The sequence below is a fragment of the Muscardinus avellanarius genome, assembly GCF_963383645.1.
Source record: "Muscardinus avellanarius genome assembly, chromosome: 1".
In the NCBI taxonomy this organism is placed as follows: domain Eukaryota; kingdom Metazoa; phylum Chordata; class Mammalia; order Rodentia; family Gliridae; genus Muscardinus; species Muscardinus avellanarius.
The window spans coordinates 225,310,655-225,332,632 of NC_137786.1; the positions used below are offsets into that span (position 1 = coordinate 225,310,655).

Consider the following 21,978-nt stretch of genomic DNA (forward strand, 5'->3'; position numbering starts at 1 on the left):
CTGTATATTTCCACTAATCTTTCTTTCCTCCTGTTATTTGTTCTTCTTCCTTCCTCTATTTCTCCAGTTCTCGTATCACATCCCAGACAGTTAAAAAAAAAAGGGACAATGTGTTGTTGCTTACATTTTTTACTTATCCATAATGAATATGCAAATCCAGGACACTGAAACTAATACGTTTTAAAAACTGGGTAAAAGGCAGGCGTGGTGGCGCACTCTTGTAATCCCAGCATCTGGGAGGCTGAAACAGGAAGATTACAGCTCACAGGAAGCCTCTGCTACTTAGTGAGACCCTGTTTCAAAATAAGGAATAAAAAATTGGGCTGGGGGTATAGCTCAGAGATAGAATGACCCTGGGTTCCATCCCCAGTACTGAAAAAATAAAAAATGAACAAACTGGGTAAAAGTCAGTGACTCAAAGATAGGATGCTGGAAACAAAAACAAAAAACAAACAAACAAAAAAAAAAATGGCAAAGCCTATGAAATGAGTCCCAAGAATGACAAACTACTTTACACTATTCCAAAGGCTTGAAATTAGTTCTGCTGCTGGCTTTACTTGCCTCAATACAGAAAGAGGTGTGAATAGTTTCAGGCCATAGTAATTTAACTCCTTCAAAGAAGCTCCTCTGCATAAAGAGCTTAGCAACAAAATCACTCGAGTTAAAAGTACTATGTCTTCTTGATTCAATACTAAAGGACAAATAAAACCACCCTGGACTTTCTCTCACCTCTGAAGACCCCTTTTTCTTATACTTCTATTCCATTTCTCCTCCTTATAACACCCTCTCCTCTTTTCTTCTGATTTTTTTTTTTTTTTTTTTGTCTAGCTGTATTGCCACTCCGATCTCCAGCAGCCCCCAAAGGGGAAAATTCTTACTATAAAAAAACAATTTCAATCACGATTCAGTCCAGAAATACTTGTGCAAGAGTTCACACTGTGGTTAGTATTAAACTCTCCGTCCACTGTGTGACTGCAGTCAACTCATAGTTCCCCCAGACAATCATAGTTCCTCGTGTCTCACTCTTGATTGGGCTGAGGACAGTAGGGAAGCTAAGAAACCTTTCAGCTCTGCCCTGAGTCTGATTACCAGCACACCCCTCCATGCATAGGACAGTAGCCAAGTCTTCATTCCCTAGATTTCTTCTCCGAGAGGTTCTCCACTCACCCAACTCTTCCATTGTTCCACACCCAAGATGTTCTGGTCTCACCGGTTACAAAGAGCTGCTCTGGCATGTGGTGAAGAAGAGGACCGCAAAGGAACTGAATGAGACGGCGTAAAGCAGCCTCTATAGCTCTTTTTGGTTCCTGTATTTGCTTAGCACTTCCTCTCTTTTGATTTGGTGAATAACTTCTTTCTTCCTCTTCTTCATAGGTCACAGTTTTTAAAAATGGCACTGCCACCGAAAGACAGGTTGAAAGACTTCAGTTCTGATAGTTGGGCAGGGTGATGTAGATTCAAAGTTTGTTTTGTAAAATTTGAGTGTCTGCTATGTTCCGGGATTCATCTTGAAGTCATGGGCATGGCAGATGTACACTTGTGGTTTTTGCCAAGTGTATGTATCCCACTGTGACTGAGCTTTTCATTCTATTTCCTGTGAAGCTGAGGGACCATGGAGGCATAGACTCCTTAAAATTTCTATCAGTTAACCAGCACCCAATTCATTTTGCTGTCTTAATTACTCAGAAATTTGGCTTATTTGCTTCCTTTAATAGATTTTTAAGTCCCTAATTGTATTCTGAACTGCTTAGTGGTCCACAATGCAAACAGGTATGGGGCATTAAGAATGAGGCTGGAAGGTTTGAGATTCTAGGTGCTAAAAGTTAAGACCACATAACCCTATAATAAGTGAAGTTCAATCAAAGTAAATGGTAAGCGTGGCTGCCCTTTTCCAGTTTGTTTCTTTGCGGGGACTGTGCTGTGTGTGCTCAATGTAATCTAAAGGCTGAGACAAGCAGAACTCACCTGGTTTCAAAAGCTGACCTCAGTTGACCTCATTGTCACAGACTGACCTCACCTGGTTTTTCCGAAACTGACCCTTTCATATTGGCTTCTACTGCTTTGCAGACCTCACTGGCATTGGAGACCTTTCCCCCTATAGAGCACTCCCACCCTGTCCTTAGCTGCTGACTCCATTTTGGCCTTAGCCCATCTGCTGGCAGATGATGTAATAAAGTTTTGCTCCTTGGTTCTCATTTGACCTGGTTCCTTTTGAAGAAGCTAACACTAAACTGGCCATTTGAATTAAACATAATTCACTACTTAGGCTGTCAAGTAGCAGATATCTAAAAAAGTGACAAGAGGTTAGCTTTTTAACCACTGTAATTGTATCCATCTGGAAATACATTTACAAAAGGCCGGTTATGAGAGGACAGTATGTAAAGAACTGTAACAAGGGCCCCACAACACATTTGATCCCCCCCCCCTTTTTTTTAGCAAAGGTGAAATAGGCTCAAGAAATAGCAATTTGCCAAAATAACAGAATAGGTAGCTTTGTTACTTACTAGAATCCTTATTTTACTACGAGGTGTGTGATCTTTCTTCTACGACAGTGGTGTTTGTTTCTTTGTTTTTAATTTTAAGGATGAGGAGAGGTACTGGGAATCAAACGGGGAGGGTGAACTCTGAATTATATTCTGAAACCTTTTTATTTTGAAAAAGTGTTATTGTCTGCTCGCCTCAAACCTGTGATCCTCTGTCTCAGCCTCCCATGTACTGGGATTACAAGCATGTGCTACTGCGCCCAGTTGAAACAGTGTCTGACCTTTTACTTCTTTTGGGAAAGATAATTTCTCCACTGTATTACTTTAAGCAGCCATTGGATGTCAGTGCTGTTCCAAGTCTGTGCAATGCAGATGGAAAAAATTCCCACTGACACTATGCCAAATACATTTTACAACTGAAAATGACATAAGTCCTATGAAAGTGCAAAATCTTAGTAGAGGGTATAAAACATCTGTGTTATCTGAAGTGGCAGCTGAGTCAAAATATTGGAAAGAAAAATGTTCTTTAGCAGTTGTCGACAGTTAGATGATTAATGTTAAATCTAGACTTGGCTCCCCAGATTGTGTTCCCACCCTCTTTTTTTTTCTGGGGATTTTTAACCCGGGATGCTTTATTTTCCAGGCGGCAAGAAAATGTTCTTGCAAATCGTTCCCTGATTATAATGGATGGGCGGAAGGAATGGGAGAACGTTGCATCACCAATTACAACTTACGAGATGAGCTACTGGAAACCCCCTTTGAAGCATCAGAAACTTAGTGCACATACTAGCGGGCAGAGGAGTAATTTCTGACAAACGTGCTACTGCTCTCCAGACCGTGCTTCCTGTGCAGCAGAAACGTTTCCAAACCGCAGAAGCAGTGGCTTCCGGGCGGGGGGTTGGAGAGACCTTCGGCTTCTCGGTGTGGGTCGGTGCAGTCACGCTAACTAACCTGCTCCGGGTCAGAGACCACAGGCGAGTGAAGCAGCTCACGCCTGCTCCCAACATCTAGTAGAAAAGCAACTTTACGTGCTCCCACACGTTATTAGGACTGATCCGAGTCGTGGGCACTGTGCCACGACCCCGAAGGCCCGACGGACGCGGACTCCATCCCTGATCGAGGGGCTCGCGGAGGAGTGGGTCTGATACTGGTCCATGAGACGAATGAAGTAGGTAAGAACGCTACCCGGAGGTGCCGTCTAACCTAACCGAGGGAAATAATAACTATGATGTGGTCACTCTGGAAGAGATGTATTAGCGCCAGTTTAAAAAAAAAGAAAAAAAGAAAAAGTGCGCCAGTTTAAAAAAAAAAAAAGAAAGAAAAAAAGAAAAAGTGGGGTAAAGCAGTAGGCAGTCCTATCAGCAACTAGCCCGACAGAGGGGCCGGGACGCCGGGGGCCTGCGCGGCCTAAGCCGGAAGCACCGCCTCCCGGAAGGTAAACGCGGCTGCGGAGCGTGAACTACGTCTCCCGTCGTAAACCAGCACAAACTCCCAGCAGCCTCTCGGCCCCTGGTTTCCCATCTCTCGCCTTACAGCGCAAGGATAAACAGGACTTCACCTCCCAGGATGCCCTGGGCTTCGCCGCCCGCGCGCATGCGCCAAGAGGCGGGCCCTCGCCGCCCCCACGGCCCCGCCTCCGGCCCGCCGCCGCCATTTTTGCGGAGACTTTCATCCGGCAGCGGACGGGGCTTTTTTTCTTAAAGGAGAAGCGACACAGCTCAAAAATTTCCCTTCTCTCCGCAAGACCTGGCGGCGCGGGGGACAGAAGGGACAGAGACAGGAAAGTGGGGTCGGGCGGAGGCGGAAGTGCGCCCAGGCTACTTCTGCGGCCCGAGGAAGCCTAGGAAGAGCCCTGGTGGCCACAGCGGCTCCCTAGGGAGGCAGGTGCGCGCGCAGCCGGCCCAGGGTGCGCGCGAGGCGGGGGAAGAGGCGCTTTTTCCTCCCTCCCGCCTCCCTCTGCAGACCTACCCCTCCCACTGCCCCTAGCGCGCGTTGAACTCCGGAGGGGAAAAAGGTCACTTTGGGATTGTCGCGAGACGCAGCCGTTTAACGGTGAGAACGGGTGCGCGGGGAAGGAAACCTCGCGCGCTCCCTCGGAGCCGTTTCCTGATTGGCTGAGGGCAGGGGCCGGGGCGGGCGCTCCCCGCGTGGCGGCGTGTCCGGCCGCGGGGGGGCGGGGCGAGGAGGCCGCTCCTCCTCTCCCATTGGTCTGCAGAGCGTCCCCGGCGGGCGCGCGCGCGCCGCCAGCCGTAGCGGGCCTTGAGTGGCAGGGGGCGGGGGGGCGCCCTCGGAGCGGGAGGAGGGGAGGGGGAAGAGCGGAGCTCCGGTGAGAGTGAGCCGGGCGCGCCGGGAGGCGAGGGGGGCGGGGGAGCAGCCGCGGCCGCCGCCGCCTCCGCCGCCCGGGACGAGGGGGTGGGGGACGGACGAGCCCCGATGCCGGGGGAGACGGAGGAGCCGAGACCCCCGGAGCAGCAGGACCGGGACGGGGGAGCGGCGGCGGCGGCCGAGGCGGCTCCGCAGGAGCCTCGGCCCCCGGAGGCGGCCAAGGCGGCGGCCGCGGGCAGCGCGAGCAGCCGCGTGCTGCGGGGCGGCCGGGAGCGAGGCCGGGCCGCCGCGGCCGCCGCGTCCCGCCGGAGGAAGGCCGAGTACCCGCGCCGGCGGAGGAGCAGCCCCAGCGCCAGGCCCGCCGACGGCCCCGGGCCGCAGCCCGCCAAGCCCGCGTCGCCCGCGCAGGGCAAGAGGAGCCCGCGCCTCCTGTGAGTACCGCGGCGGCGGCGGGAAGCCCCTGGCCCGCGCCCGCCGGCTCCCGTAGCGCCCACGTGACCGCGGCGCCGCCCCGCGCCCGCCCGCCGCCGCCGCCCGCGCCCTCTTTGTCGGCCGGCGGCGCCGCTCCGGTGACATCACCCCGGCGGCGGGTCGGCGCTCGCTCTCCGCTCCCTTAGGGAGGGCTGAGGCTTCGCGGCGGCGGGGTCACTTCCCGCGACCCCCGCCAGCGGGGGGCACGCGCATTTTACGCACCCGAATCCGATGAGTTTCCTCTGCTTTTTGCTTTTTACCCAGCCGCGTTTTGTTTTTGAACATACTTTAATGGAGGGACTTCACTCTTAAAATCAGACTCAGTCCAAAGGAATTACTTGATTCCTTACACGTGGAAGTGGAACTATGAGCAGATGTCCGGGAGCACAAATATTTTGTTTACTGAAATGATTCTCATGTGTTAACACCGGAGCGCACACATTTGTAAATTATAGAAATCAGTCACATTAGCTAATTTTTTTTTTTTTTTTTGGCTGAGATTCATTGCTGAAAACGTCATTGTGTTCTTTAACTTCCAAGTGAAAAAATTAGTTGAAGCAGTAAAAATCGAAAGGGGGTATCAGTATTGAGTTTCCAGCTTCCTAATTGAAATAGTGGCAAGGTTTAACTTACACTGGACCCATTACATCTGAACCTTAAAACAGACCTGCAAAAGTTAAGTTTGTGACTTGGCCGTACTTAGAAGCCTTTCAAAAAGAGGAATAAAATGAGAGAGATCGTTGTGACATTAGAGGTGCCTTCAGAATTTTGAATGCCACTTAGATTAGCGTAAGGTTGAGCATTAGTGAACTACAGTTCGGTGGCAGTAAAAATCTATGAATTTTTCAGCTGTGATTAAAATTGTAGGTGCTTTTACCACATTTCATGTTCTTAAGCATGTATGTTCCTTTTAAACTTGAAAAGTATGTCATTAACTTTATTGGGATTTGAATTCCTTGGCAAACTCTTTAACCTACCTGTTCCTCAGTTTCTTCATTTACAAATAGTTATATATAAGGAATAATACTATGACACGAGTTTGTGAGAATTAAGTATAGCACGTGAAGCCCTCCATACAGTGCCTGGAATATATTAAATACTAAGTAAAATTTTGCTGTTTTGAGTAAGGGTGGCATGGTAGAGATACCATGTTTTTCATGACATTTCTACAAAATAAGATGCCCCCGTTTTTATTATGTGTACGGTGGCTAATATTTTAGATACTTTAAAAACTTGCTTTCTCACCTACCACTTCAGAGTTAAAACACATCTGCATCACAAGATAATTTTACCTACAGTAGTTTTACTTCCTGCAGTGATTTATTTTTCCCCAATTTGGCAAAAAGTAATGAATCTTTTTACTTCTACAATATAAATGTTAAAATGATTAAACTTGAATGAAAGTGATTTAGTTAAATCTCCAGTTTATTCATATTTCTTTTGGGAAGAATAGTCTTTTGACTTTTTAGTGCGATTGCCTTATATCTGATGTAAAAGAGAGTAGCACTAATCTTTTACATTCAGCATCAGAATTAGGTCTGTGTATTTAAAATTATTCGATTTTGATTGGTTTTGGTGACATTCTTCTCATAATAGTTTTGATACATCTTTTCCATTTACTCCATGGCCTGGAAATCAAAGGAGTTCCAAAGCATTGCAGCTTGGCAATTCTTGTTTGGGCAGTAGTTGGGCCTACTACTGTGCTGGGCCAGGCAGTAGAAAGGTAAAGGAGACATGGCCCTGGTCTTCAAGGACCTTGCAGTGAAAGGGAAAGATGCACTCTTGAGTGGAGATTTCTTAACAGGTGTGCTTGGTTTGTTGATTTTTGGTCACACAGAACATTTTTAAGCTGACTGTTACACTTAATCTTTTAAGACATTTCAAGTGGTTTTGAATTTTTCATTTACTGAACTCTGACCTTGATTCATCTTAAGAAATTGGATCTCTGTTTAATTACCTTTTTTCATTTAGGTTTTGTTTAACATATCCCAGTTTTCTTTTTCCCTACCAAAAAAAAATCCGCTAAGTAATCAGCTGTTTAGCTTACATTAGTCTTCGCCTCCCCCAACCCCCATCCTCTTCATGGTACTGGGCATTGAGCCTAGGGGTGTTCTGCCTTCTACCTCTGTAGTTCTACCTTTAAATTACCCAGCCCCATTTATTTTTTATTTTGACACAGTATCACACTGGCCTCAATCTGTGATTCTCTTATCTCAGCCTCTTAAGTACTGGTTCCCAATTAACAGGCAGGTGTTGTTTTTCTTTCTTAATTTAATTTCTTTCTGGGATTTTTCTTTTTTTTTTTTTTTAACAGGGTTACTCCAAGTTGCTGAGACTGGCCTTGAGCCTATGATCCTCCTTCCTCAGCCTCCCAAGTTGGGATTATATTACGGGCATGCACCACACCTGGCAGTTGTCTTTCTTGATTAAAGACAGCAATGTCTCATGTACAGTTGTGCCAATAAAAATTTCAAGAAAAGTAAAAAGTAAAAATGTTTTGTTATTGAAAAGAAATAAAGTGCACAGTAATTTAAAAGGTCAATAAATAACATGGATTTGGATTGATGGAAACTTCTGTTCCTATTAAAGGTGAATTATATAGTGGGAAAACACTGAACTCCAGTTAGAATCGCAAATCTCATCTTAGCATGACTAACCTTACACAAGTCACTTAACTTTTCAGATCTTTGACATCCTATGGATTTGTGAAAGGAGCTTTACAGTTGATGATATTAGATTATACTTTTTTAAACTAGAGTTGATGACCTTATGCACATTAAGGTGTTTGGGAGTTAACAGAAAGAGCAGGAAAGATTAATAAATGAAGCAGAATAAATTTTTAATGAATTTGCTCAAGAGAAAGACAAAGTTAAAAGTTAGACTCACTATAAACTAGAGCCTAAAAGTTTAATATAAGGAAAGTTAAATCAATTTTGAACAAGGTTTATACATTCTGGATCCTAGAGTAATCAGTATGGCAGCAGAAACATTGAACCATTTTAAAATTTTTTAGAGATTTAGCAGTTATTTTAGTTTTCCTTTAAAGTTAGGATGATTAGTAGTTATATTAATTGGGACATTCTTAAAATAGTTTAAAACAAGTATGCCAAGCTTTTTAAAAAATATGGAACCAAGGAATGGTAGCTATTCTTTTTTAAAAGGACAGATTTTGTGTTATGCCTTGGCTTTTTTATTTGCCTGGGTATTCTCTTCTGGCACAAGATCTTTGATTGTATTAAATTACTTACAAAAAAAGGGGAAAAGACAAATCTTTGTACTGCTGAAAGATACTGTGTGGCATCTTTATGATAAAGATCCAAAGCCTGTTTACTTTTGAATTGGGGTAATACGGAGGTAATTTGGGATTGGGGTAGTATGGTAGTATGGAGGAATTCACTATAATATACCTGCCAGTTACATATGGTAAAAAGATTCTCAAAAAATAGAAATGCTTTTTATAAAATCTGTACATTTACAACACTTTAAACTTTTTACCGTTGCTATCAAACTTATATAAAGTGCAAGTTATGTTTATTTGTGAGGTCCATCTATTCCTTTTTTAGAAATAGATTTTGATTTAACAAAGTTAACAAATAATTTAAGGTCTTTTAAAAGTCCATTACATTTTTCTTATAAACATTGTTGAATATGCACAAAGTAGAGAAAATAGTATAACAAATTGCCACTGTTCATCACCTAGGTCCAGCAGTTAGAGATTTTTGCCATGCTTGCTACATCTACCCATACCCTCACCCTGCCTTTTTTGTCAAGTGTTTTGGAACACTTTCCAAGTATGTCATTTCATCCCTGCTTACTGCATTTCTGTAAATAAATGCATTCATTGCCATATGGAGTCATTTAGTAGAACAACACTAGCGGTATTTTTCTATATTAACATTTTATAGTTCAAAACCAATGAAATGTTTTAAATGATAGCATAGTTCTGTGCTGTCAGTGATAATAGACACTTGTGACTAGGTTTATATTAGCCAAAATTAAAATTTTAGTTCCTTGGTTGAACTAGCTAATTCAAATGCGCAGTGGCCACATATTGCTCAGTGATAGAGAATACAACCACCACTTCTGAAAGTTGGACTTCACTATTGACAGTACTGCTTTAGATGCTTTCTATGTAACTGTGGAGATGAACCTGAGATGATAGACAGACAGAGTTTTAAGAAATTGTAGAAGATTTTTCATTTACTGTTTGATTTTTATTTCTTTCAGATGCATAGAAAAAATAACAACTGATAAAGGTAAGACTTGGTCATTCCTATCTCTCTTACTTGTAGATAGGAAGTAGAAGCGTCAGCCTGATCATTCAAAATAGTGCCCACTTAAAGGGGACTTTTGCCGGGTGTGGTGGCACATGCTTGTAATCCCAGCATTTGGGAGGCTGAGACAGGAGGGAGGATAACAGTTTGCAGACAGCCTAAGCTCTACTTAGGCCTTTTGCAATTCAGTAAGACCCTGTTTCAAAATAAAAAGTAGGGCTGGGAGTGTAGATCGGAGGTAGAACAAATGCCCCTGGGTTCCATCCCCGGTACCGCTAAATAAATAGATAGATAGGACTTTTATTTAATAAAACATTTCAGAGTTGACAGAGATGATTTAGGTTATAAGTGGATTTAGAACAGAGTATCTTGACATTATTTAGAAAATCAGTGATGGGGAATCATAATTTGATGGCTGTTCTAATTTTTAAAGCTTTTTTATTTTTTTTAAAGTGAAGTAATACAGAAAGAAATGATAGGCGGTATACAGCGTAAAGTGTAAAAATCTGGTACTAGAGACTCAAATTATAATTGTAGCTTGAAAAATACCAAGGAAAATATTTAAGGCTAGGTATAGTGACACACACTTATAACCCCAGTACTTGGGAGGTGGAGGCTGAGACAGAAGAAGGATTGCAGGTACAAGTCCCATGTGTGATAACTTAGTGAGACTCTGTTTCCAATTTAAAAAGGGCTGGTGTTGAGTGCTCTTGGATTCAATCCCCCAGTACCAGTATATACTTATAGAATATATATAGTCTAAGATTTCAACATAGTGAATAAGTCATTAGATCATTTCTATTTGGAGTTTTAGCAAACCAGATGTATGTACTGAATAGTTTTCTGCTTATCTGGATTATGAAGTGAAGCTAAGGTTCCCTTTTCAAATACTTTTTCAGAAACTTCATTCTGGTTTTGCAGATTGAGCTATTTAAATGATGGGCCAGTTGTTCATTCTTTTCTAGTTGTTTCCCGTTCCTTAATGTTGAATTCAAATACATAAAGTCTTCCTTAAAACTTAAGTACATCCTTAATCTTATTTCATTATGGTGTATGCTTTTGACCCAGTTCTCACACTACCCAGAGTTAACCAGTAAGTTTTGAAGGTCCACATATAGCCTGCTACATGTGCCCAAATGCTTATGTACCTAATAGACACTGGGGATACAAAGGTGAATAATGGAGTAGAGATGGAGGATTTAAAAATAGATTCCTAGACCTCATCCCATCGCAAACCAACTAAGACAGTGTGTCAGGGATAAAGGGGAGAGTTCTAGGCATGCTATATTTCATGTTTGAGAATGTAAGTGCATTTTATATATCTACATAAATAGCTTCTTAAATGAAGATTTTTCTGTCCATTACAAAGAATGCTTTGACTTATATATGTCAGGCAAGCTCAGAACTTGGGTTTTGTGTCACATAGAATGACAGTGTGACTAGGAGCCAGTAAATTGAATTGGTGGCTGCTTTGTAAAAAAAAAAAAAAAAAGTAGGCATCAACCCTCCTGTTGCGTGTTCCTCTGATTTTAGAATCTGAGGCTAACTAACATCACATAGTATACCAGGCAGAAGTATTTTATACCAAGCAATTTTTGTGTGTAGAAAGCTTTGCATGATATTTTAGTCTAGCAAAGTTTTTTTTTTTGTTGTTGTTGTTGTTGTTGCAGTTGTTATTACTTGGGAAATAGGGGTTATATCTGCCAAGAATGAAAGGTCTTATGTTCCGTATTCAGAGAACATTTTGGAGATTTTGATATGAGAAAAATGTAGACAGATAATAGCCAAGTACCAGAACAGTTCTAACTAAAAAAAAAAAGAAAAGAAAAGAAAAACTCTATCAGAACTAAGCTTACTTTCAGTGTTCAAAGTAATTACTGTTGGTTGACTTAAGGAAAACTTGGAGAATGTGGTGGAAATTTTGAGCCCCTTTTGGAGATAAGTGATCTTTGTAGCTAATCTTAAACCATTTGGGATGCTGTGGACAGATCAAAACTTCATTCTAGATATTTTAGTCTTAAGATCTGCCACACTGGATATATGTATGTGTTGCCTTTTAATTTTTTTATTACTCAAGATTTAAAAAAAAAAAGGCTTTCTGACTCTGTGCCTTCACCAATTTCACACCAATTTTCTGCTCATTAAGGAAAATACAATTGATCCTGTCGCAGACACATTTAGCACACATTGGAACCATTATAGCCCCTGCTGACATTTTCTTTTTTTTTTTTCTTTTTTTTTTTTTTTTCTTTTTTCATTTTAGGCAATCATATACGAACTTTAGTTCTCACTGAATGACCTCCATGAAGCCTGCCTAGGCACACAGCACATGCAGACTTTGGTGATTCCCTAACTCTTGGCATAAATGGTAACAGTTCTATTGCCTGGAGTTCACACTAGCCTAGTTTTGTTAGAGGCAGTGTTGTTTAAAAGCCCACGATAATATGTTGAATGCTGCACCATTCTGGGTGCCTCTAAACACCATCTTCTGCACAGCCTGTTCCACTTTTTTTTTTTTTTTTTCCTTGCGGGGCTGGGAATGGAACCCAGGGGCATTTGACTTCCAAGCTACACCCCCTGCCCTATTTTTTATTCTTTATTTTGAAACCGGGTCTCACTGAGTTGCAGAGGGCCTCACTAAGTAGCTGAGGCTGTCCGCGAACCACGATCCTCCAGGTCTCAGCCTCCCGAATGCTGGGATTACAAGCGTGCGCCACCATGCCTGGCTAGCCTGTTCCACTTTAATGCACTAATTAAATGCTCGGTCTGGATACTCTCAAACTCCCATTTCTATGTGTTCATTACTTCATCTATTCCAACTCTGAACACATGTAAGTACCTAAGGACTCTACCTAATGTACACTCAGACAATATATTAAAGAATAAAGAAGTGTGAAGACTAGAACTCATGCTTTCCCTGTACTGTTTAACAATTCACCTCAATTTTTTTCTTGTCATTTAATTTGTCAAAAAGTTATCCATTAACTTTGGAATGGTCTTCATATTCAGTCAGTGAAATTTAACTGAAATAATCCATTAATTTCAAAAGTTGAGGCTTTTTCAAAACTTCAGTTATTTTCTAGAGGTATGACCATTTGTCAAAAAGATGTTTTCAAGATTAATTTTAATAATCTTAATTACTCCAAACAACCAGAAATTGTGTTTTTTTAATTGACTATGAGAGTTTTTGACATGTTTCAACAAATAAACTATTTCATGCACAAAGAAAGCAACTTTCTCTTATTTTTAAATTGTTGTGAAGTGCTATGTTCACTTTTAAAAATAGCAAAGAACAATAGTATTCTTGTTTTTGCTACATTTATTTACTACTGACAGCTATATATAAAATACTACTTTAAAAACTTTCTTCATTCAGCAAGTATAACTGAGAGGAGGTCAAAACAGTACTTGAGGTTGGAGTCTGGAGTTTTATTAAGATGGGAAGATAGACTCTGAAGAAGTGACATTTGAACTCAAGCCTAAATATGCAAATATATCTGGAAGTAAAAGAGAGAAAAGGTTAAAATTTAAAAGCTTAGTTACTATTGTCAGGATTATCTTTATCAGTAGAAAGTTTCCAAGAATATTAGTAGAAGTCTTGAGGTAGATTTTTGGTTCAATTTTACCAGTAACATATTCGGGATAATGGAGTAAAAGGATAATTTTCTCTAAATGTCATTGATTAGAATCCTTGTTTTATTTAAACTTGATTATCTTTCCTGTCTGTTGGATCCTTAGTGATGAATAATATCTTACTCATAAAGATAAAACATTAAGAAAGTTTACTAAAGTGTTATGTTGAGGTTGCAAGCTGAAAACGGGTAGAGATGTATGTGATACAAGTGAACTATTCAGAATAATAAATACTACAAAGTCCAGTAAGTGTGAACAGTGCATTAGTTACCAATTTATTTATTTGTCACAGAGCTGGGGGTGGAACCCAAGGGCATTCGACCACTGAGCTACACCCCATCCCTATTTTTTATTCTTTATTTTGTAAAGGTTTCACTGCATTACAAAGGGCCTCACTAAGTAGCTGAGGCTGTCTGCGAAAGGCGATCCTCCTGTCTCAGCCTCCCAAATGCTGGGATTACAAGTGTGCGCCACCACACCCAGCTTAGTCATCAGTTTTAGATAGAATATTTATTGCAGGATTTCTCAGGAACTTTGATTTTAATACTCTACATTATAGATCCAAGTGTGCATCAATTGCCAATCTTTATTACCATAAGATCCCTACACACACACACATACTTTTTAAAGAAGTAGTTTATTGAAACTAGTTTATTGAAAATATACTTTGGGGTGCTGGATACTTGAAAGTTTGACTACTAAAATGGAACTCACCTTTTATTCAAAGCTGTTTTCAGTTACAATTATAGAAAGGTAAAGTTTAACAAAGAATACTTAAGAGTCTTCAGATGAATACTTCTGGAAATTACATTATTTAGAGCAGTTTGTTAACTGCATTTCCAAGTTGATTTTAATCACTAGAACAACTGTAATTAGCAACAAAATATTAACTTGTTTTGGCTTTTTCCAAAACCTTCTGCCCTAGATCATATCCTCAGTTTTGTCTTCTATTAAGTTAACCAAATTTGGGGTGTTTTGTGTTTGGTTTCTGATTGTGGGTGGGTACTTAGAATTGAACTCTTAGCACATCCCTGGACCTTTTTATCTTGAAACAGGCTGTCACTCAGTGGCTGAGGCTGCCCTTCGGCTTTGGATCACCTGCCTCAGCTTCCGGAGTACCTGTGATTACAGATATATGCCACCACATCTGGCTACTCCAGTTCTTAAAAATTAGGATCAGTTGCTTTTTTTTTTTTTTTTTAAACAAGTTTTACGTTAAATTAGCCAAGTATTGTTTCATTTTTACTGTTTGTAACGTATTGGTTATGTATTCAAATCAGTCTTAATGTATTATATACATTTCTACCTGTGTACAACCTGCAACTTCAACTTGACATCAGCTGTATCTACCTACCTTAACAGATTAATCTCATTTCCAATATTGTTAAACAATATTTGTATTATTTCTAAATCTATAAAACAGGCATCTCTTTTTTTCCTCTCATTCCAGTGAACATATGTAATTTTCGCAGTTTTTACCGTATGAGTTTCTGTGCAGAAGAAAATGTGAAAATATACTTGAGGCATTTTCTTCACAACTGTTCTTGAAAGATTTTAAATCTCCTTGTTGTTGACCTGGTTTTCCTAGTTAAAATAAAAGTTCTGTATGTTTTGAGTATAAAAGACTGTGGAAGTAATATATTAACAATGTTTTCTCTTAGATATGTGAAGCATTACATGCAGGGAAGACAAATTTGTATCCAGAGTCTAGGCAGTAAGAACAAAATAAAGCCACTTTGGTGATCTAAGTAGTCCAGATATAATCAGCTTGCCACCTGATGGCTAGCTGATCATCCCCAGGAATGGTGCCATTCTGAGGACTCTGTTGGTCTTGCTGATGGCATTTGGGCACTTAACAATGGCTGTAGCCAGGTCAACCTTGATGAGATTCTGGATTTGATTTTCAGTAATCTCTGCCCTGTACTTATAAGAGATATGTATTTCCTTCAGGGCACACAAAGAAACTTCTGGGTCATTTATGTGGTACTTGATCTGGGAATTTGAATCACTGAGCACATCCTTTTCTTTCCCTACTTCCAGTTTCCTAATTAGGAGCAACTAGCCAATCTTACTATAATCATTAGTTTGACTGTAGTGTTTGTTGTCTGTCAAATGTGTGATCACCAGAACCTTGCCTGCTATAAGAAGTTGATTAGGAGTCTCCGTTGGTGATAGTTTTTTTTAAACTTATCAGTGTTGTGTTTAGTACTGGAAATGGAGTTGACATTTTTAATCTGATTAGAGCACTAATTCTAGAAATCCCAGAACCGGTTCACAGAAACTTGTATTTGCCAGGTTCTCCAGAGAAACAACTATTAGAATATAGAGAGAAATTTTAAACTATTGGATTATGCAGTTATAGGAACTGTTGAGTTAGAAATTCATAAAGGATTTTTTGTTTGCTTCTATATTTTAGTTGCTGTGAATAATGTTGAAATAAACATGGGAGAGCAAATACTGTTTCTGCATACCATTTTTCATTCCTTTGGATATATGCACAGAAGTGGGGCTACTGGATAATATAGTAATTCTATTTTTAGTTTTTTCTTTGTGTGCATGTGTGGTACTGGGGATTTAACTCAGGGGCATTCTAATTTTTTTTTTTTTTTTGGTGGTGGTACTGGGGTTCCTGGAAGCCCTTCTACCTCCGGGCTACACTCCCAGACCTGTTTTTATATTTTTTTATTTGGAAACAGGGTCTCTTAAGCCAGCAAGGCTGGCTTCGAACCTGCAAGATCCTCCTGTCTCTGCCTCCCAAGCGTGGGGATTACAAGCATGCCACCACGCCCGGCAGGGGGCATTCTAATTCTGAGCAACACCCCTAGCCTTTTTTTTTTTTTTTTTTTAAACAGGGTCTTACTTGAGTTGCAAAAGGCCTCATAAGTAGCTGAGGCTGTCTGTGAACTATGATGCTCCTGTCTAGCCTCCCAAATGATGGGATTACAAGCGTGTACCACCATGACTGGCTCTGGTTTTAGTTTTTTGAGAAACCTTGCTACTGTTTTTTTATTATGGGTGTACTAATTTATATTCCCAGCAGTAGAAAAAAAGTATTCCTTTTTTTCTATATCCTCACCAACATTTGCCATTTTTTAAAATGTAGTTTTTCTCATAGTTGAGAAGTGCTATCTCTTGTCAGTTTAATTTATAGTTTTCTAATGTTTAGTGTTTTTTAACTATTGCTTTGTGAAAAAAAAAGTGGGGTGTATATATATAATGGAATACCATACTTTACAGTCCTTGAAAAGAAATTGTGTCATTTGCAACAACATGGGTAGAACTGAAAGGCATTATGTTAGGTGAAACAAGGCAAGCACAAAGAGACATTACTAGATGAGATCTCTTATGTGTGGAATCTTTTAAGATCCATCCCATAGAAACAGGGTAGTTCTGTCTAAGGTCTTCGGGTAGTTACCAGAGGTTTGGAGGAAGAAGGATAGAAAAAAGGAAATGTAGATTAAAGGGTACAATGTGTCAGACTGGAAAAATACATATTAATGATTTACTGCACCGCACATAATAACCATAATAAGGACAGTAAACAATAGTAGCTTGAACTGGGTGCCGTGCCCACTTCTATAATCCCAATACTTGGGAGGCTGAGACAGAAGATGGAAAGTTCACAGTTGGGCCCTCTGCAACTTAGACCCTGTTTCAAAATAAAAATAGGGCTGCAGGTATAATTAGAGTTAGAACGTTTCTGGGCTCAAAGGTGCCACCATTAAAATAATAATAATAATCATCATCATCATCATCAAGCCAAGCATGGTGCTGTGCGCTTGTAATCCCTGCATTTGGGAGGCTGAGACTGGAGGATCATGGTTTGCGGGCACCCTCAGCTATTTAGTGAGGCCATTTGCAACTTAGACTCAGTTTCAAAATAAAGAATAAAAGCCGGTGTGGTGGTGCACACTTGTAATCTCTGTGCTTGGGAGGCTGAGACAGGAGGATCGCACAGGTTCGAAGCCAGCCTCAGCTACTTAGTGAGGCTCTCAGTAACTTAGTGAGACCCTGTTTTCAAATAAAATATAAAATAGGTCTGGGAGTATAGCCCGGAGGTAGAAAGCCCCTGGGTCTCGCCGCCAGTACCACCAAAAAAAAAAAAAAAATAGGGGCTGGGTGTTATAGCTCAGAGGTATAATATCCCTGGGTTCCACCCTCAGTGTCAGAAAATAATAATAACAACAGGAGCTTGATTATTTCAAAATTACTAAAATTGGATTTTAATATTCTTAGCACATTAAAAAAAAAAACACCATTTGTACCTGACTGTTACAAATGAAACTTTTTCAAGTTTCTCTGGTAGCCAGTAGCCACCAAAAGCCAGGACAAAAGAGCACCTGTATGCCAAGGATCCACCTACATGCATTCCTTACTGGTGGCCTTGCCTCTTCCTGAGTCTTAATTGCAGGCATGGTTTCAGTGACATAACTACAATGTGAGTTTAATCAGTTTTATTACTAGCAGACTGGGGGTGGGGATGGGAGGATGTGGCGATAAGGCCATACACTCGGAAGTTAGCACAGGCAGAGAGGAAGAATCCACAGCATAGCGACCAGCAGTAAGTACTCGGAATAAGGTGCGAGTCACTTAAAGTTCATGAGTAAATTGCTGAAAGTGGGGAGCCTAGTCTACTGGACAAGGAGAAATTAAATTTTTATCCCTGACTACCTACTTAAGCCATTTGGGTGTGATATAAAATAGAAATTACATCAAGGGTGAATGAATCCTATCTCTGGTACTAGAAAGCTAAACCTGCATTCAAAATGAATGCTGAGGCAGCATAAAATTATAAATATTCACCTCACTCATAGGTTTGTTCAATTACAGATAATTGTGTAAAAATTCAAACCTGCAAACCTTCCAAACATGAAGGCTTTGAAATTCAGGTAATAGTTGATATCACTGTTTTAAGTCTAAAATTTATAGGGCTAACACTTTGTTTCTTTTGCAGCCTTGAGGTCGAATTTCTTCATGAAACCTCAGTCTTGCTCTTAAGCCTTAGATGTAGGCTGGTTTTGACCAAACAACTGGACACCACTGTGTTATTTCTTTGATGACTTATTCCTTTTACTTTTGTTATTCTTTATTTTTGATCCTATATCTTAACTGTTTCTGTGTTTTCTGCTTTCTTAGCGATGTTTTCATTACTTTCAGTGTTTTAATTTTTACTTTTTTTTTTTTTGCAGAAGTAGGCATGAAACCCTTATACCCTTAGCCCTATTTTTTTATTCTTTATTTTGAAACAGGGTCTCATTGAGTTACAGAGGGCCTCACTAAGTATCTGAGGCTGGCTGAGAACTGAAATCCCCGTCTCAGCCTCCCAAATGCTAGGATTACAAGTGTGTACCACCACACCAGGCATACTGTCGTATATTTTTAATTTTTTTTTGTAGTGTGCTTTGTTAAATAGTGTACTCCTGCTATGGTTTGAATTTCTCTTGTGATTGCCACAGTGATAGTATTGGAAGAGAGAACAAGTAGGAGGTGATTTAGTCCAAAGGGCAAAATGCTCACAAGTGGATTTAAGCCTTTATCACTGAAATGGCTTAGTTATAATACACATTTGTCTTGGTTCTCTCCACTCTTGCTCTTACCATGATGATGCAGAAAAAGGCTCTCACAAGATCCTGGCTTCTTTACATTGGACTTCCCAGTCTCTAGAACTGTGAGAAATAAAATTTTTTTCTTATAAATTACCTAGCAGTGGTACTGTTTCAACAACGCGGAACAATCTAAGACAATATCTAATGATGACCACACCTCCCATTTGAGGATGTATTTGCTTTTTTCTTGTTCCCTGAATTAACTAATGTATTTTCCCCATCGTTTATGTAGTTTTGGTAGAGATTTTCCTCAGGTTTCTGATTCTGAGAATACAGGGATCACAAACTCACTTTCCTCTATACTCAAACAATGTAGGTCACTTCTAACACTAGATGTGTGGAATTGTTTTCCCCACAAAGCAGACAATAAAGTCTTCAGAGAAACTAGCCTGGGTGTCCACTCTAATTGAATTTAATTTTGGTGTTCAATTTAGTTGCAATACTATTTGGAGATTGCATTGAATCCCATAGGCTTAAGGACCCAATTCCACAAAATTACCTTCGTATCCCATTCCAGTCTCACACTCCATGTTGTTTTATCTGTGCTTCTGACCTCATTGCAATAGAATTTCTACACTACTGCCACGAAGTGAGTCCTTGACCCTGTGTCTGGGGAGAGAAGACCATTGAATTTTTAGCATTGAAGCATATCCCTTCCTATGAGAGACCTAGGCATTTGGAAATAACCAAAAATTGATGGGAAGACAGGTTTCTTCCATGAACAGTGCCAGAAGTTGTAAATTATCACTTTGTCAGTCTTTTATTTACTCATATTACTTGGCAGGATATAGCAAGGAAAGGACTCCAGAATGAAGCTCACTCTTATTCTAGGGCCAGAAATGAGTGGGTAGGGGGTCTGTCTGTCCCGTGATCCCTCTAGCCCACAGGTAGACTCTCCTTGTAACAATTTGGCCTCTGTACAGAGGACAGGGTGCTCAGGGTCATTTTTTCCCTCCATACATTTGTCCAGGCTGCTCTTTGCACATAGCACCTTAGTGAGTGCAGTGTGTCTTTGTCCCTTTCCAACCAAGGGAGGGGGCCAAATTCACCAGGGCTCAACAGGTGTACTTCCAGTTCATCCCAGCCAATTCCATTTGCTAATGTCCAGCTAACTGCCTAACATTGCTAGGGAAGGTTGGTGGGGAATGTGTGAGGTGAGTCTTCACTCCTACTATTTTTTGCTTCTATTTAACTTTTTATCTAACAACTTTACCTCTATTTTCAACCGAAACTGTTGATGCCAGAGCATCTCCTAAATAGTAAGACTCCAGAAAGCAGCTTGGGGTTGGAGGGGTCTGGATGTTGAAGCTTCTCGTTTTAAAAATTTAAGACTATTTATTCTCCCTCTGTACTCCCAGATACCTTGTGGTTTCTGAACCTGTGTGGAGTGCTTAAAATATATATATACCTATATGCTTTTTTCTTACTTCTTTCGTACTGTTATTTGATCTTCAAAGTCATTTATCACTCTCCTGAATTTAAGTCTTCCAAACTTTTTTTTGAAATGAAATCACATTGCTGATATTATCTTCTTTTGTATCCCTTTATTCTTAGTCGTTTTTATTTTTCTTCTGGTACTTTTGTGATTTCAGAGGAAACAACAAAAAATAATATAATGTTCAGTTTGTTTAACTAGAAGTCCCTTGAACATTCTTCAAAACTTGGATTAATTCTAATGCTCCTTTAGTCCACTTAACCTGTAAATGGCACTCATTCATATCAAATCTGCTTTTGTTATTTGACTTTTTTCTTTTTTAATGTAGTACTGGGGTACCCAGGGACATTCTACCTCTGAATTATACTCCTAGCCCTATTTTATTATTTTATTTTGAAACAGGGTCTCACTAAGTTTCTGATGGCCTCACTAAGTAGCTGAGGTTGGCCATGAACTTATGATCCTCTTGTCCCAGCCTCTCAAGAATTGGAATTACAAGTGTGTGCCACCAGGCCCAACTTGATTTGTCTTTTATATCTTGAAATTTGAAGAGAGTTGGGTGTTTTTTTTTTAATCTATTTTTATGGTACTGGGAATGGAACCCAGGGGAATACTGCCTCTTGAGCTATACTCCTAGCCCTATTTTTTATTCTTTATTTTGAAACAGGGTCTCACTGAGTTGCAGAGGTCCTCACTAAGTATCTGAGGCTGTCCACAAACCAAGATCCTCCAGTCTCAGCTTCCCAAATGCTGGGATTACAAGGATGTGCCACCATGCCTAGCTGAGAGTTGATGTTTTAACCTGGATTTTTTTTTTTTAAGTGACTTTGTATATGTCCTATATTTTCATTATGTATTGGTTTGCAACTTATTCAAAGGTAGTCTTTTCACAGTGTTTGAGGAGTATTACCTCCTTGCCATTCACCACTCACTCAACTCAATGCCATTCACCATTCTACTCAACTTAGCAGTTATTCCCTAGGCCTGCCTGGTATGTCTCCTATTTCTCTCTTAGTCCTTGTACCTTAAGCTAAATGAAGACAGCCAAATCTGAACTGAGCCCTTGCACTGGCATTTTCCCATTCCTCTGTATATGGTTAGGTGAGATGTAGTAGAATGGTATAGACTTTAGACTGAGTTATACCTAATGTGTGAGCTTGAGGAAGTCCGTTTACAAATGTCTTCATTTATAAAGTTAAGAATAATAATTACTTGGTTATGAGAGCTAAATCTGGAGAAATGGAAAAAATATGACTGACATTAATGAGTATTGAAGGTTTGCTAGTTTCCCAGAAAACACTTAAATACTTGAAAAAACTTTAGTTTCTTCTCCTGTCTATCAACCTGCCACACCCTGTTTCACCTAACAGTCAAATATTACATTCATTTAATGTCCACAAACTTAAGTTAGAAAAATGGGGCACACTGAAGGTCAGAGGACCAGATCATATTAGGGTGGCTGTTACCTTTTGGAATTTGATGTGTTGGCTTGTTTAGAAAGAGTTAACCTTTTAGCTGTAAGATTGAGATAAATCTCTTACATTTTATTTTTTTGCTACCTAGGAGAATTATAAAAAATAGTTCTTGTCAGTATATCAGTATCATCTTGTCTCCCATCATAGTATTAGCCACTTTGTCTTCTTTTTTTCAAAAATGTGCTGGTACTTATGGTTCCTGCATATTGCTCAAGGAATAACTTTCCTGATTCTTTCCTTTGCCCCAACTACTGTGGTTTTTTTCTTTTCTTTTTC

The 21,978-nt window shown here is 40.3% G+C and overlaps 1 protein-coding gene across 2 annotated transcripts in view; it reads left to right on the forward strand.

Annotated features, from left to right (window-relative positions):
• Positions 1-4,916: 4,916 nt before the first annotated feature.
• Positions 4,917-21,978, forward strand: part of ZFP91 (ZFP91 zinc finger protein, atypical E3 ubiquitin ligase) — a gene marked incomplete at both ends in the record, with an annotated part of 36,149 nt that continues 19,087 nt past the window's right edge. For both annotated transcript variants that reach the window (XM_080719785.1, XM_080719786.1), the window contains 2 exons: positions 4,917-5,239; positions 9,507-9,535. In XM_080719785.1, the coding sequence (XP_080575911.1) occupies positions 4,917-5,239; positions 9,507-9,535 (352 nt within the window). The remainder of the gene's footprint in view (positions 5,240-9,506; positions 9,536-21,978) is intronic.